At 45.9% G+C, this 15,000-nt stretch overlaps 1 protein-coding gene across 1 annotated transcript in view; it reads right to left on the bottom strand.

Annotated features, from left to right (window-relative positions):
- The window catches only part of LOC124001573 (ryanodine receptor 3-like), a 170,997-nt gene that overhangs the window by 111,885 nt on the left and 44,112 nt on the right, over positions 1 to 15,000 (bottom strand). The window contains 2 exon segments of the mRNA XM_046308480.1: positions 1,410 to 1,514; positions 14,532 to 14,651. Of these exon segments, the coding sequence (XP_046164436.1) occupies positions 1,410 to 1,514; positions 14,532 to 14,651 (225 nt within the window).

Genomic DNA, 15,000 nt, shown 5'->3' with positions numbered 1-15,000 from the left:
TGTCTGATTTGCTACTGTCACCCATCTACCAATCACTGCCCTTCTTTGAGGCTTTCTGAAAGCTCCCTGGTCTTTGTAGTTGAATCTTGCCATAGATCACAGGCACATTTGGAAAAGAGACCTAGGTCTCAATATGTCTTCTTTGTCAAAAATAAAGGTTAAATAAAAAAATCGATGCTTGAAATTCCATACTCCACAGATGTTGTATGTATGGGAGACAGAGGAATGGGGTAGTCAATAAAGAAATCATGTCAATCCATATTATTTCACACAGTGAGTCCATGTAAATTATTATCTGATTTGTTAAGCAATATTTTATTCCTGAACTAATTTAGGGTTGTCTAAACAAAGGGGGTGAATACTTATGCAACAACTCCGTTTCATTTGCATTCATTTGTAAAAACATGTAGAACCATGTTGTGTGGATCAATGACAATTAAATCTATTTCAATCCCACTTTGTAAAGCAACACAATGTGGGAAAAACCAGGGGGGTGTATACTTATCATACCCAGTGTAACTGGCTGTTCAGAGGAGATAGGGAGGTGGTGTCGAGACCTGCTTTGACTAGTAGTATAGTAGTATATGCCATTTAGCAGACGCTTTTATCCAAAGCGACTTACAGTCATGTGTGCATACATTCTACGTATGGGTGGTCCCGGGAATCGAACCCACTACCCTGGCGTTACAAGCGCTATGCTCTACCAACTGAGCTACAGAAGGACCACGACTACCAATAGACCAGCTATACACACAGATTAAACTGCTATGCAAAAGCTATATGAAGGTCCATTCAATGAGATTGCCTCCATTGCCTCGGGTGTGTGTATGTAACGTGTGTGCTGTATATTCTACACCGTGGCTCTGTCATTTGAACTTGTTTGGTTCTCTGTGTGTGTTTTACAGTACACCAAAAGTAGTTACAGTGCAATTCTGCTCTATAGTGAAAATTATAGCATTGAGAATTTGTCCTTTCAGCCTCATTGTTAATCAAATGGACAACCGGGCAGCACAGGGCAGAACCACTTCAGTAAAGCTGCAATAAGAGGGCATCGCTTTCCTTCTGATGACTTTCATTCACATTACTATTCATGGAGGGCTCAACTTCCCAGCAACCAGGTCCCCAGGCCACTGTAATAGGCCAATTCCTCTCATTAATCCCATTAATGAACATAAACAGGTGGTGCTTGCATCATTATAAGAAACAATTTCACAACATTTTAGTCTTCTCCGACCCTGAAATCCTGTAATCAATTAAATGGAATATGTGAAACGGGGATGTTCAGTAGATTCTCAGAGGGCTCTCTTTGATGTGATGATACCTTCTCTCTGCCATCTGTCCTGGGGTGGGAGTGTGTATGGACGTGTGGAGTGTGTGTATGGATGCTGCGGTAGAAGGACAGTACTCACCCCCTCACTGTTCTGGCCCGTCTTAGCCAGCATCTCCTGCAGGGCTCGCACAGAGAGAGAATGCTCCAGCACAAAGTTACAGATGCACAGGTCTGGAGGGACATACTGGAAGAGACAGAGGATGGGAGATTGGGTTTAGGGTTGTATGCAGCAGACAATTGCCAGTTACAAGTGAGGATTTCAAACCATGTTAAAAAGGCTCAATATAAAATTTAGATTAAATGGAAACCCAGAAAAGGCTTTTGATTGGTCACTACAGATGCCTGGTCCTCAGATTGGTTAGTCACAGATTGTGACTGAGTGTGTTGTTCTTTACTAAGCATTTTTGTCCATTACACTCATGACTAATAATCATAACAACCATCAATTACAAACGCCAGAGATTGATTATACTTGAAAACCATTTTAGATGCCTGTTCTACATTCCCTCAGCACTGCAGAGTGAGATAAACGCAATAACACAGATGTCTTTGAAAACATTCAATCAATCTTATTTGATAAGGAAAAGCCTACAGTCATTTATCTATACTGTGTCTCCCAAAATAGTTCTGAATGCCTGCGTAAGTCAGTCCACCTGCTCTACAAGATGCAACTTTGAAAGCATATCAACTGACTGGAGGGCCAAATTCAGAATTCTATATCAGAGAGACAGACAGACCGAGAGAGACAGACTGAGAGAGACAGACCGAGAGACAAAGTAACAGAGAGAGACAGACCGAGAGAGACAGACCGAGAGAGATAGACAGACCGAGAGAGATAGACAGACCGAGAGAGATAGACAGACCGAGAGAGATAGACAGACCGAGAGAGACAGACAGAGAGAGACAGACTGAGAGAGACAGACTGAGAGAGACAGACTGAGAGACAAAGTAACAGAGAGAGACAGTCCAAGAGAGACAGACCGAGAGAGACAGACCGAGAGAGACAGACTGAGAGAGACAGACAGAGAGACAGACCGAGAGAGACAGACTGAGAGAGACAGACTGAGAGAGACAGACCGAGAGACAAAGTAACAGAGAGAGACAGATCGAGAGAGACAGACCGAGAGAGACAGACCGAGAGAGACAGACAGACCGAGAGAGACAGACCGAGAGAGACAGACCGAGAGACAAAGTAACGGAGAGAGACAGACCGAGAGAGATAGACCGAGAGAGACAGACCGAGAGAGACAGACTGAGAAAGACAGACTGAGAAAGACAGACTGAGAGAGACAGACCGAGAGAGACAGACTGAGAAAGACAGACTGAGAGAGACAGACTGAGAGAGACAGACCGAGAGAGACAGAATGAGAGAGACAGACCAAGAGAGAAAGTAACATAGAGAGACAGACCGAGAGAGACAGACCGAGAGAGACAGACCGAGAGACAAAGTAACAGAGAGTGGAGCACTCATCCCTTCTTCATACAGGACAGGGCAGCAGTCAGACAGAATGAGGCAGAGAGGGAGATACTTAGGGACCTGCAACACTACAAGATAAATGATGCACAGCAAACACACACACTATCCTCCTTTAAGTAGCAACATATAAAACTTGGCTAAACTGGTTCACCTTGTTACAGGTAAATCTAACTTTAAATTGGAACTTCAGCCGACCTAGTTCTACTCTGCTGTGAGCCTACCTGCTTTCTACACTCAGGTAAAACTAAGTTAATATGTGAAATAATCTAAAGCAGTATCGACGCAGCTATCCATTCTCGAGACATTTTAAATATGCACATTTAAATCAAGGTGGAGTATAGATCCAGAGAGCTGGACCAACAGTGGCAGGACAGTGGAGTTACACCAGTAAAACAGACATGATGTGATTTGTAGTGACACATGCCAACATCGGAAGCCCAGTGTCTCTCTTAGGACAGCCTCACGCATCAGCTTCGGAGATGTCAAAATGCTGTCAAAGTGGCTTAAAGTAACGTACTCAGACATAATGACCTGAATGACCTGCCATTACTAAGGGCATTTTGAGAATTGTCATCACTGTTTTTAGTCAAAACACACACATATGCTATGCTCACGCATGCACCCCTCCATACACAACCAGGGGTTACAGCCACAGCAGCACAGACACTGTAAAAGCCCGAAGTCCAATTGATCCGCACCCTATGAGAGGACTCTGTGCCAGTTCTATTCTTTGACTAGATTTGATTTTCTCCCCCGTTCCACTCTTTCCTGGCATGCTGTTGGGGAAACACAATAGAGGGTAGCACGGAGGAATCTGTGTTGAGGCGCTGGGGGCGTAGGTCTGTGTGTCCTCAATCTGAGAGGGCATATCACGAAGATATATTTAGGGCTGCTTGCCTACACACTGCTCTTTGGTTTATGGCTCATGCTGTGGGAGGGGAGCAGCTAGACCAATGGATCACATATCCCATCTTCTCTGCGGAGGAGATCCAAAAGGTTACATGCCACTTTCACTTTGATTACCCCAAGAGATGACCTCTCAATTTAGCTCCTTCATGTTCACCCTAATGACAGAGTACATACTGTGCATTAGTTCAGGAACCTAGAAGTAGTTTGGCTATATCATCATCTTCATCTTATTTAACAGTTAATTGGCCATTTCATTAGTTAAACATTCACTTTACAATAGCTGTACATTGTTGATTCTATGATGGGGGCTTCAGCTCTCTGGTGATCCTACCACGAGAGAGCTGACGGGGGAGCAGCTAACCATGAATAAACATCAACTGCTAATTCATTGGCTGATTGATGTCACATTTAAACATGCACCATTTAAATCAACATCCTTGTTGCCTTGTGTATGTCTCCATGCACTGTAAAAAAAAAAAATAAAAATAAAAAAATATGTTGATTCAACATACAATTGTGGGGTATTTGATGATGGGAAAAAAACAGTTTGATCAATTTTAGAATAAGGCTGTAACGTAACAAAATATGGAAAAAGTCCGAATGCACTGTATACATTTTGTATACTGTGTCCCTACACTGTCCCTACGCTCCACATGTCGATCTGACTGATCACTAGGGAGGGAACATCAAAACCAATCCTCTCATTCTGCTTAGATTGTGATTGTACACTCGTAGAAAAAAGGTGCTAAGTAGAACCATACAGGATTCTTGGGTTTGTCCCCATAGGGGAACCCTTTTTGGTGCTGGGTAGAACCCTTTGCAGAGGGTTCTTCAAAGAACCCCCTCTGTATGATTATACATACAGTAGAACCCTCTATGAAGGGTTCTGCCTAAAAACCCTCTATGAACGGTTCTACCAACCTTATTAGCCTTTAACATTTGATTATTTATGACAATACATTACGTATATCATAAGGCCTTTCTTCGAGGGCCTAGTTACAGTACATTCGGAAAGTATTCAGACCCCTTGACATTTCCCACATTTTGTTACGCTACAGCCTTATTCTAAAGTGGATTAAATAGTTTATTCCATGGTGGTTCCAAACTTCTTCCATTTAAGAATGATGGAGGCCACTGTGTTCTTGGGGACCTTCAATGCTGCAGAAATGTTTTGGGTGTAGATGAGAAAAATATATATTTGATCCATTTTAGAATAAGGCGTAATGTAACAAAATGTGCAAAAAGTCAACGGGTATGAATACTTTCCGAATGCACCGTACATCCTAACACTGTGGTGTTATGAATCTCCTGGTTTACAGGCCACATCAGGCATGCACGTCACATTATGCAGGCTTGCAAAGTGACGTGTAATTCCTAGTGGAATCCAGCCAGAGTTAGGATATCCAACAAGAGGAATTGTTAATCACCCTCAACCTGAACCTGAATTCAGAATGACTGTCAGGGTAGGGAAGATTGAATAGGGAGACGAACTCAATCATCTAAATTGGGAACAACCATCTCAGTAAAGGGTGCAATAAAAGCAATTACTAACAGATTGGATTAGTTAAACCCACTTTTCCTAGGCCGTCTGTCATGTTTTGTCATAGATTGTCATGTCTTGTCCCTGTGCTTTCTCTTCTATTCGTTTCCCCCTGCTGGTCTTATTAGGTTCTTTCCCTCTCTCTATCTCTCTCTCTCTCTCTCTCGTTCCGTTCCTGCTCCCAGCTGTTCCTCATTCTCCTAACTACCTCGTTTACTCTTTCACACCTGTCCCCTATTTTGCCCTCTGATTAGAGTCCCTATTTCTCCCTCTGTTTCCGCTTCTGTCCTTGTCGGATCCTTGTTTGCTGTACTGTGTCCTTGTTCCGTCCCTGTCGTGTTTTTGCCTTCTTCAGATGCTGCGTGTGAGCAGGTGTCTCTATCAGCTACGGCCTGCGCCAACCCGAAGCGACCTGCAGTCTGTGGTCGCATCTCCTGTTGTTCCCCTCTACTGACTAGAGGATTTCAGTTATTCCTGTTTGGACATATATATATATGCCATTTAGCAGACGCTTTTATCCAAAGCGACTTACAGTCATGTGTGCATACATTCTACGTATGGGTGGTCCCGGGAATCGAACCCACTACCCTGGCGTTACAAGCGCCATGCTCTACCAACTGAGCTACAGAAGGACCATTACCAGAAGGACATTACCAGTGAAAGAATTCAGGATTAATCGTTTTTTGTTAAGACTGGAATAAACTCTGTTTCTGTTAAGTCGCTTTTGGGTCCTCATTCACCTGCATAACACCGTCATTGTAAATAAGGATTTGTTCTTAAATGACTTGCCTAGTTAAATAAGGGTTAAATAAATACAAAATAAAGAAATGGTATGTTCTTTATCTTTGTGTAGATTAAAAAGAATCAACCGATCAATGTACATGCAAAAACACAGATATTACAGTAAAACAAACAATTTCCCCAAATTCTCCCTGCAATAGAGCATTCTGGAAAATAGTATATGGTTCTATGTAGAACCCTTCTTGCCTTCCAAATAATCCTGCCTGCCTTCCAAAGAATCATCAAACAACCGTTCCATCCAAAAATGGTTCTTAGGATGTTAAAGGAACCCTTTTGGAACCCTTTTTTTAAAGAGTAGTGGTACTGTAGTTAGTTGAGTCGTTTTCCCCCATCCCCGTCTCCTGGGGGATGACGGCATTTCATACAAACACCAAGCACTAAAGAACAAGTGGCAGACAGGAAGAGCATCCATTACACCTGTCTAGTGTAATCACCATCCCATCTGGGATGAAAGCATCCATACCCTCACATTGCCGCTCCTTCCATCCCTAGGTGAGTGCTGTGGGGTGGGGGTGAAGAAAGGGGAAAACTGTAGCTAAGCAGTGCATACATAAATCACTATCACTCCACACTCTCTCACTCTCTTATGTTCTCTGTGTCTGTGTCTCTATCTCAGCGTCTACGTAACTGGCTTCCCGGCCACGTTGAAATGAATCGGAGACAATGTTAAAGGTAGACTCAGTGATATGACATAGAGGCAGAAAATAAACAGCATAGTAGATCAATTTCCGCAACAACTAAGAGCGTTGAAGCGCAAGGCCCAACTTCTCCACTGTTTTGGTCCCATGGCTACCACGCTGTACATAGAGTGAAGTGAACCCGTGCACATGCGCAGATACCGTGTGTGATTGTGTGAGAGTGAAGTGTTGCATCTCGCTTGTCTCAATATCTCCGGTGCTGCTTGTGGCAACGTCATTTAGCTAAGTCTACCTTAAATGGATTATGATTAAAAGAACAATCAATGCTGAATAATCTAATCATGACAGGTTACAGTGACAGAGGGAATGGAATACGGAAGCACTGATGAGGGCGACTGGCTTTACTGTGTAATATTGTCACTTGGACAGCTGCAATATTTTAAAGTGCAATATTGCTATGCTTTCGTAGAACTAGTTCTATAGAACAGCAATGGTGCTTCTTCCCCAAGTATATTCCAAAACTACAAGCAGGCAAAACGTGACAAATGAAACTAATCGGCTTTGAAATAGTAAGAATTGTCACGTTGTAAGTCATTCAGGAGAGAACTACACCCTTTGATGTGACAAATGCTGATTTGTTTTTTAAAACAATTAAGCCTTGCTCAATCCATCCTTATAAAACTTGCAATGATTTTGCACGTAGTTGCACAAACCACAAATGCATTAGCACTGACAAAGCACCATTGAGCAATTATAGCAAACAACCACAGTTTGTTTATGAACTAATCAAGAAAAACCGCATGGTCTAATTTTTCCAAATTGAGCATTATCATAAAACTGGAGGCCTGCTGAGACGTACAATCACAAAATAAAATACATAATAATTGTTGCAACATGTATAATCAGGTGACTGTGATTGGTTCCTGTTTCTGATAATGTGGTATAGTAAGCTGCCTCGGTGCTGCTCTCAGCGTGTCCCTGGTTACTAGAGAGCAGGATCTGATTTATTTTAGGGCCAATGCTGATAGTAAATTTTGGGGTTCCAGGATGGCCAATATTCAATATTATAACATTTGAACATTTTGATGACAACATTTCTCAGAGACAGCCATGTATGTCATGTTTTGTCATTTATTATCTTGTCTTGTCCCTGTGCTTCCCATTCTATTCGTTTCCCTCTGCTGGTCTTATTAGGTTCTTTCCCTCTTTCTATCCCTCTCTCTCCCCCTCCCTCTCTCACTCTCTCGCTCTCTCTTCTCTCTATCGTTCCGTTCCTGCTCCCAGCTGTTCCTATTCCCCTAATCAATCATTTAGTCTTCCCACACCTGTTCCCGATCCTTTCCCCTGATTAGAGTCCCTATTTCTTCCTTTGTGTTCCGTTCCTGTCCTGTCGGTTCCTTGTCTAGAATTCACCGTGCTGTGTTTGTGTATCGCCCTGTCGTGTCGTGTTTTCCTCAGATGCTGCGTGGTGAGCAGGTGTCTGAGTCTGTCTGGTTCAAGTGCCGTCCCGAGGCAACCTGCTGTTCACCTGCTGTTCACCTGCTGTTCAGGATCGAGTCTCCAGTTTGTCCTCGTCATTTCGAGTGAAAGTTGTGTTTTTTGTTTGTATTTACTTTACTGGATTAAAGACTCTGTTTTCGCCAAGTCGCTTTTGGGTCCTCTTTCACCTGCATGACAGAAGGAAGCGACCAAGGAATGGACCCAGCGACTTCAGACGCTCGTTACACTGCCGTCGAGATCCAAGGAGCCATGCTCGGCAGACACGAGCAGGAATTGTCTGCTGCTCGCCATGCCGTGGAGAACCTGGCCGCTCAGGTTTCCGACCTCTCTGGACAGTTCCAGAGTCTACGTCTCGTGCCACCTGTTACTTCCTGGCCTGCCGAGCCTCCAGAACCTAGGGTTAATAACCCACCTTGCTACTCCGGGCAGCCCACTGAGTGCCGCTCCTTTCTCACGCAGTGTGAGATTGTGTTCTCTCTCCAACCCAACACATACTCTAGAGAGAGAGCTCGGGTTGCTTACGTCATTTCACTCCTTACTGGCCGGGCTCGAGAATGGGGCACAGCTATCTGGGAGGCAAGGGCTGATTGCTCTAACAAGTTCCAGAACTTTAAAGAGGAGATGATTCGGGTTTTTGACCGTTCAGTTTTTGGTAGGGAGGCTTCTAGGGCCCTGGCTTCCTTATGCCAAGGTGAACGGTCCATAACGGATTATTCTATTGAGTTTCGCACTCTTGCTGCCTCTAGTGAGTGGAAAGCCGGCGCTGCTCGCTCGTTTTCTGGAGGGACTCCACGCAGTGGTTAAGGATGAGATTCTCTCCCGGGAGGTTCCTTCAGATGTGGACTCTTTGATTGCTCTCGCCATCCGCATAGAACGACGGGTAGATCTTCGTCACCGGGCTCGTGGAAGAGAGCTCGCATCAACGGTGTTTCCCTGCTCCGCATCGCAACCATCTCCCTCCTCTGGCTCAGAGTCTGAGCCCATGCAGCTGGGAGGGATTCGCATCTCGACTAAGGAGAGGGAACGGAGGATCACCAACCGCCTGTGCCTCCGGAGTTGCTGGACATTTTGTTAATTCATGTCCAGTAAAAGCCAGAGCTCATCTGTAAGCGGAGGGCTACAGGTGAGCGCAACTACTCAAGTCTCTCCATCAAGATCCTGTACTACTTTGTCGGTCCATCTACGCTGGACCGGTTCGGGTGCTACATGTAGTGCCTTGATAGACTCTGGGGCTGAGGGTTGTTTCATGGACGAAGCATGGGTTCGGAAACATGACATTCCTTTCAGAGAGTTAGAGAAGCCTACGCCCATGTTCGCCTTAGATGGTAGTCATCTTCCCAGTATCAGATTTGAGACACTACCTTTAACCCTCACAGTATCTGGTAACCACAGTGAGACTATTTCTTTTTTGATTTTTCGTTCACCGTTTACACCTGTTGTTTTGGGTCATCCCTGGCTAGTATGTCATAATCCTTCTATTAATTGGTCTAGTAATTCTATCCTATCCTGGAACGTTTCTTGTCATGTGAAGTGTTTAATGTCTGCCATCCCTCCCGTTTCTTCTGTCCCTACTTCTCAGGAGGAACCTGGCGATTTGACAGGAGTGCCGGAGGAATATCATGATCTGCGCACGGTCTTCAGTCGGTCCCGAGCCAACTCCCTTCCTCCTCACCGGTCGTATGATTGTAGTATTGATCTCCTTCCGGGGACCACTCCTCCTCGGGGTAGACTATACTCTCTGTCGGCTCCCGAACGTAAGGCTCTCGAGGATTATTTGTCTGTGTCTCTTGACGCCGGTACCATAGTGCCTTCTTCCTCTCCGGCCGGGGCGGGGTTCTTTTTGTTAAGAAGAAGGACGGTACTCTGCGCCCCTGCGTGGATTATCGAGGGCTGAATGACATAACGGTTAAGAATCGTTATCCGCTTCCCCTTATGTCATCAGCCTTCGAGATTCTGCAGGGAGCCAGGTGCTTTACTAAGTTGGACCTTCGTAACGCTTACCATCTCGTGCGCATCAGAGAGGGGGACGAGTGGAAAACGGCGTTTAACACTCCGTTAGGGCATTTTGAGTACCGGGTTCTGCCGTTCGGTCTCGCCAATGCGCCAGCTGTTTTTCAGGCATTAGTTAATGATGTTCTGAGAGACATGCTGAACATCTTTGTTTTTGTCTATCTTGACGATATCCTGATTTTTTCTCCGTCACTCGAGATTCATGTTCAGCACGTTCGACGTGTTCTACAGCGCCTTTTAGAGAATTGTCTCTACGTAAAGTCTGAGAAGTGCTCTTTTCATGTCTCCTCCGTTACTTTTCTCGGTTCCGTTATTTCCGCTGAAGGCATTCAGATGGATTCCGCTAAGGTCCAAGCTGTCAGTGATTGGCCCGTTCCAAGGTCACGTGTCGAGTTGCAGCGCTTTTTAGGTTTCGCTAATTTCTATCGGCGTTTCATTCGTAATTTCGGTCAAGTTGCTGCCCCTCTCACAGCTCTTACTTCTGTCAAGACGTGTTTTAAGTGGTCCGGTTCCGCCCAGGGAGCTTTTGATCTTCTAAAAGAACGTTTTACGTCCGCTCCTATCCTCGTTACTCCTGACGTCACTAGACAATTCATTGTCGAGGTTGACGCTTCAGAGGTAGGCGTGGGAGCCATTCTATCCCAGCGCTTCCAGTCTGACGATAAGGTTCATCCTTGCGCTTATTTTTCTCATCGCCTGTCGCCATCTGAGCGCAACTATGATGTGGGTAACCGTGAACTGCTCGCCATCCGCTTAGCCCTAGGCGAATGGCGACAGTGGTTGGAGGGGGCGACCGTTCCTTTTGTCGTTTGGACAGACCATAAGAACCTTGAGTACATCCGTTCTGCCAAACGACTTAATGCCCGTCAAGCTCGTTGGGCGTTGTTTTTCGCTCGTTTCGAGTTTGTGATTTCTTACCGTCCGGGTAGCAAGAACACCAAGCCTGATGCCTTATCCCGTCTGTTTAGTTCTTCTGTGGCTTCTACTGATCCCGAGGGGATTCTTCCTTATGGGCGTGTTGTCGGGTTAACAGTCTGGGGAATTGAAAGACAGGTTAAGCAAGCACTCACGCACACTGCGTCGCCGCGCGCTTGTCCTAGTAACCTCCTTTTCGTTCCTGTTTCCACTCGTCTGGCTGTTCTTCAGTGGGCTCACTCTGCCAAGTTAGCTGGTCATCCCGGTGTTCGAGGCACTCTTGCGTCTATTCGCCAGCGCTTTTGGTGGCCGACTCAGGAGCGTGACACGCGCCGTTTCGTGGCTGCTTGTTCGGACTGCGCGCAGACTAAGTCGGGTAACTCTCCTCCTGCCGGTCGTCTCAGACCGCTCCCCATTCCTTCTCGACCATGGTCTCACATCGCCCTAGACTTCATTACCGGTCTGCCTTTGTCTGCGGGGAAGACTGTGATTCTTACGGTTGTCGATAGGTTCTCTAAGGCGGCACATTTCATTCCCCTCGCTAAACTTCCTTCCGCTAAGGAGACGGCACAAATCATTATCGAGAATGTATTCAGAATTCATGGCCTCCCGTTAGACGCCGTTTCAGACAGAGGCCCGCAATTCACGTCACAGTTTTGGAGGGAGTTCTGTCGTTTGATTGGTGCGTCCGTCAGTCTCTCTTCCGGGTTTCATCCCCAGTCTAACGGTCAAGCAGAGAGGGCCAATCAGACGATTGGTCGCATACTACGCAGCCTTTCTTTCAGAAACCCTGCGTCTTGGGCAGAACAGCTCCCTGGGCAGAATACGCTCACACCCGCTTCCTTCGTCTGCTACCGGGTTATCTCCGTTTCAGAGTAGTCTGGGTTACCAGCCTCCTCTGTTCTCATCCCAGCTTGCCGAGTCCAGCGTTCCCTCCGCTCAGCGTTTGTCCAACGTTGTGAGCGCACCTGGAGGAGGGTGAGGTCTGCACTTTGCCGTTACAGGGCACAGACTGTGAGAGCCGCCAATAAACGCAGGATTAAGAGTCCAAGGTATTGTTGCGGCCAGAGAGTGTGGCTTTCCACTGCAACCTTCCTCTTACGACAGCTTCTCGTAAGTTGACTCCGCGGTTCATTGGTCCGTTCCGTGTCTCCCAGGTCGTCAATCCTGTCGCTGTGCGACTGCTTCTTCCGCGACATCTTCGTCGCGTCCATCCTGTCTTCCATGTCTCCTGTGTCAAGCCCTTTCTTCGCACCCCCGTTCGTCTTCCCTCCCCCCTCCCGTCCTTGTCGAGAGCGCACCTATTTACAAGGTACATAAGATCATGGACATGCGTTCTCGGGGACGGGGTCACCAATACTTAGTGGATTGGGAGGGTTACGGTCCTGAGGAGAGGAGTTGGGTTCCGTCTCGGGACGTGCTGGACCGTTCACTCATTGATGATTTCCTCCGTTGCCGCCAGGATTCCTCCTCGAGTGCGCCAGGAGGCGCTCGGTGAGTGGGGGGTACTGTCATGTTTTGTCATTTATTATCTTGTCTTGTCCCTGTGCTTCCCATTCTATTCGTTTCCCTCTGCTGGTCTTATTAGGTTCTTTCCCTCTTTCTATCCCTCTCTCTCCCCCTCCCTCTCTCACTCTCTCGCTCTCTCTTCTCTCTATCGTTCCGTTCCTGCTCCCAGCTGTTCCTATTCCCCTAATCAATCATTTAGTCTTCCCACACCTGTTCCCGATCCTTTCCCTGATTAGAGTCCCTATTTCTTCCTTTGTGTTCCGTTCCTGTCCTGTCGGTTCCTTGTCTAGAATTCACCGTGCTGTGTTTGTGTATCGCCCTGTCGTGTCGTGTTTTCCTCAGATGCTGCGTGGTGAGCAGGTGTCTGAGTCTGTCTGGTTCAAGTGCCGTCCCGAGGCAACCTGCTGTTCACCTGCTGTTCACCTGCTGTTCAGGATCGAGTCTCCAGTTTGTCCTCGTCATTTCGAGTGAAAGTTGTGTTTTTTGTTTGTATTTACTTTACTGGATTAAAGACTCTGTTTTCGCCAAGTCGCTTTTGGGTCCTCTTTCACCTGCCTGACAATGTATGCATTAATTAATCAATTATAAAATCATACAATTCATTTGACTTTGTTTTTACCAATTTAACTACATGACAACATATTGGTAATAATCTTTCATTTGAATGGTAAATCTCTTGATAAACTGAGTAAATCAAGATGTCATGTGCAGGTGAATGCATATCCAATAGGAGTGTGTGAGTGCATGTTATTTACCTTGTGCTGGGTATAAGGGGTACAGTAAATAATCTGTTTCCGTTCCATTTATGACTAATCTCTTCTTTTATAAAAGTGTACTGAATAAACTCCATGCAATCACTCACTCGTGAGTGTCTCTCTCACAGTACATGCAAGCAGTGGGCAAGGGAGAGACACGTCATTTAACCCAGTGAATTTATAACAATTTTGGAGACATTCAGCATTGTGTAGACCCTGGTTATTTGAAGACCCTGGTTACGTGTGTAGACCTTGATTACATGTGTAGACCCTGATTACGCGTGTAGACCCCGATTAGGTGTACATTCAGGGCCCCCCGGGTGGTGCAGTGGTTAAGGGTGCTGCACTGCAGCGCCAGCTGTGCCTCCAGAGACTCTGGGTCCGCGCCCAGGCTCTGTCGTAACCGGCCGCGACCGGGAGGTCCGTGGGGCGACGCACAATTGGCCTAGCGTCGTCCGGGTTAGGGAGGGTTTGGCCGGTAGGGATATCCTTGTCTCATCGCGCACCAGCGACACTGTGTTTCCTCCACACATTGGTGCGGCAGGCTTCCGGGTTGGATGCACGCTGTGTTAAGAAGCAGTGTGGCTGGTTGTGTACCGGAGGACGCATGACTTTCAACCTTCTTCTCTCCCGAGCCCGTACGGGAGTTGTAGCGATGAGACAAGATAGTAGCTACTAACAATTGGATACCACGAAAAAGGGGTAAAAAAATATATATATAAAATAAAAAGTGTACATTCAGGTTACTTAAAGACCCTGGTTATGTAAAGACCCTAGTTACATATATATGGACTTCTGAACTCAGTGAACATATGGTTAACATGTCCTGGCATTCTCTCATCTCACTCACTGGGCTCTATGGAGAACACCTTGGAAGACCTTATCTCTGACTCAAATACACCCTTTCTCACAACATTATAATCTACACTGAACGCTAGGAGAATCAGGCACTGAAAAGATAAGGGTGATAATTCTACATTCAAGATGTTAGTTCCGGTAGGAAATATTTTATTATATCTTAGCGTTAGAGCCACGCTGAAATTCTGTCTGATGTTTTCTTGCATAAGATTTTAGTTTGAGACAAACAAACAACGAATAACGTGACAACCCTACTCCTCTCCACAGTAAGTCGTTTCTATGTGCCTACCTTTGCCTCGGATGTGGGTTCCAGGTAGCACAGTCGATTTCCGAGCCCCTCTGCAGTCAGGCAGAACTTGCGATTCTCCTTGTGGATGCAGGCGACACACTGGAGCACCACTTCATCATCCTGTCAAGACAAAATTGAGGTTTTCAGAGTGAGAGGAGGTAGACAACAAAAAAAACTACCCTCAGGAGCAGGAGCCCATCAACCACCTTTTAACAGGGGGAGATTATTCACTGTGACTCCACACTATTAGAACAAAATCTAGAACCTAAAAGTCTTCTTCGGAAGTCCTCATAGGAGAACCCTTTGAAGAACCCCTTTTGGTTCCAGGTAGAACCCTTTCCACAGATGGTTCTAGATTGAACCTAAAATAGTTATTCTATATGGAACCAAAAACGGTTCCACCTGGAACCAAAAATGGATCTTCTATAGGGACCGCTACAGAACCCTTTTGGATCCCTTTTTTCTAAGA

The sequence above is a fragment of the Oncorhynchus gorbuscha genome, linkage group LG17 (genome assembly GCF_021184085.1).
Source record: "Oncorhynchus gorbuscha isolate QuinsamMale2020 ecotype Even-year linkage group LG17, OgorEven_v1.0, whole genome shotgun sequence".
NCBI lineage: Eukaryota > Metazoa > Chordata > Actinopteri > Salmoniformes > Salmonidae > Oncorhynchus > Oncorhynchus gorbuscha.
The sequence above is the reverse complement of the archived record's forward strand: the minus strand, read 5'-3'. Positions and strand labels throughout refer to the sequence as shown.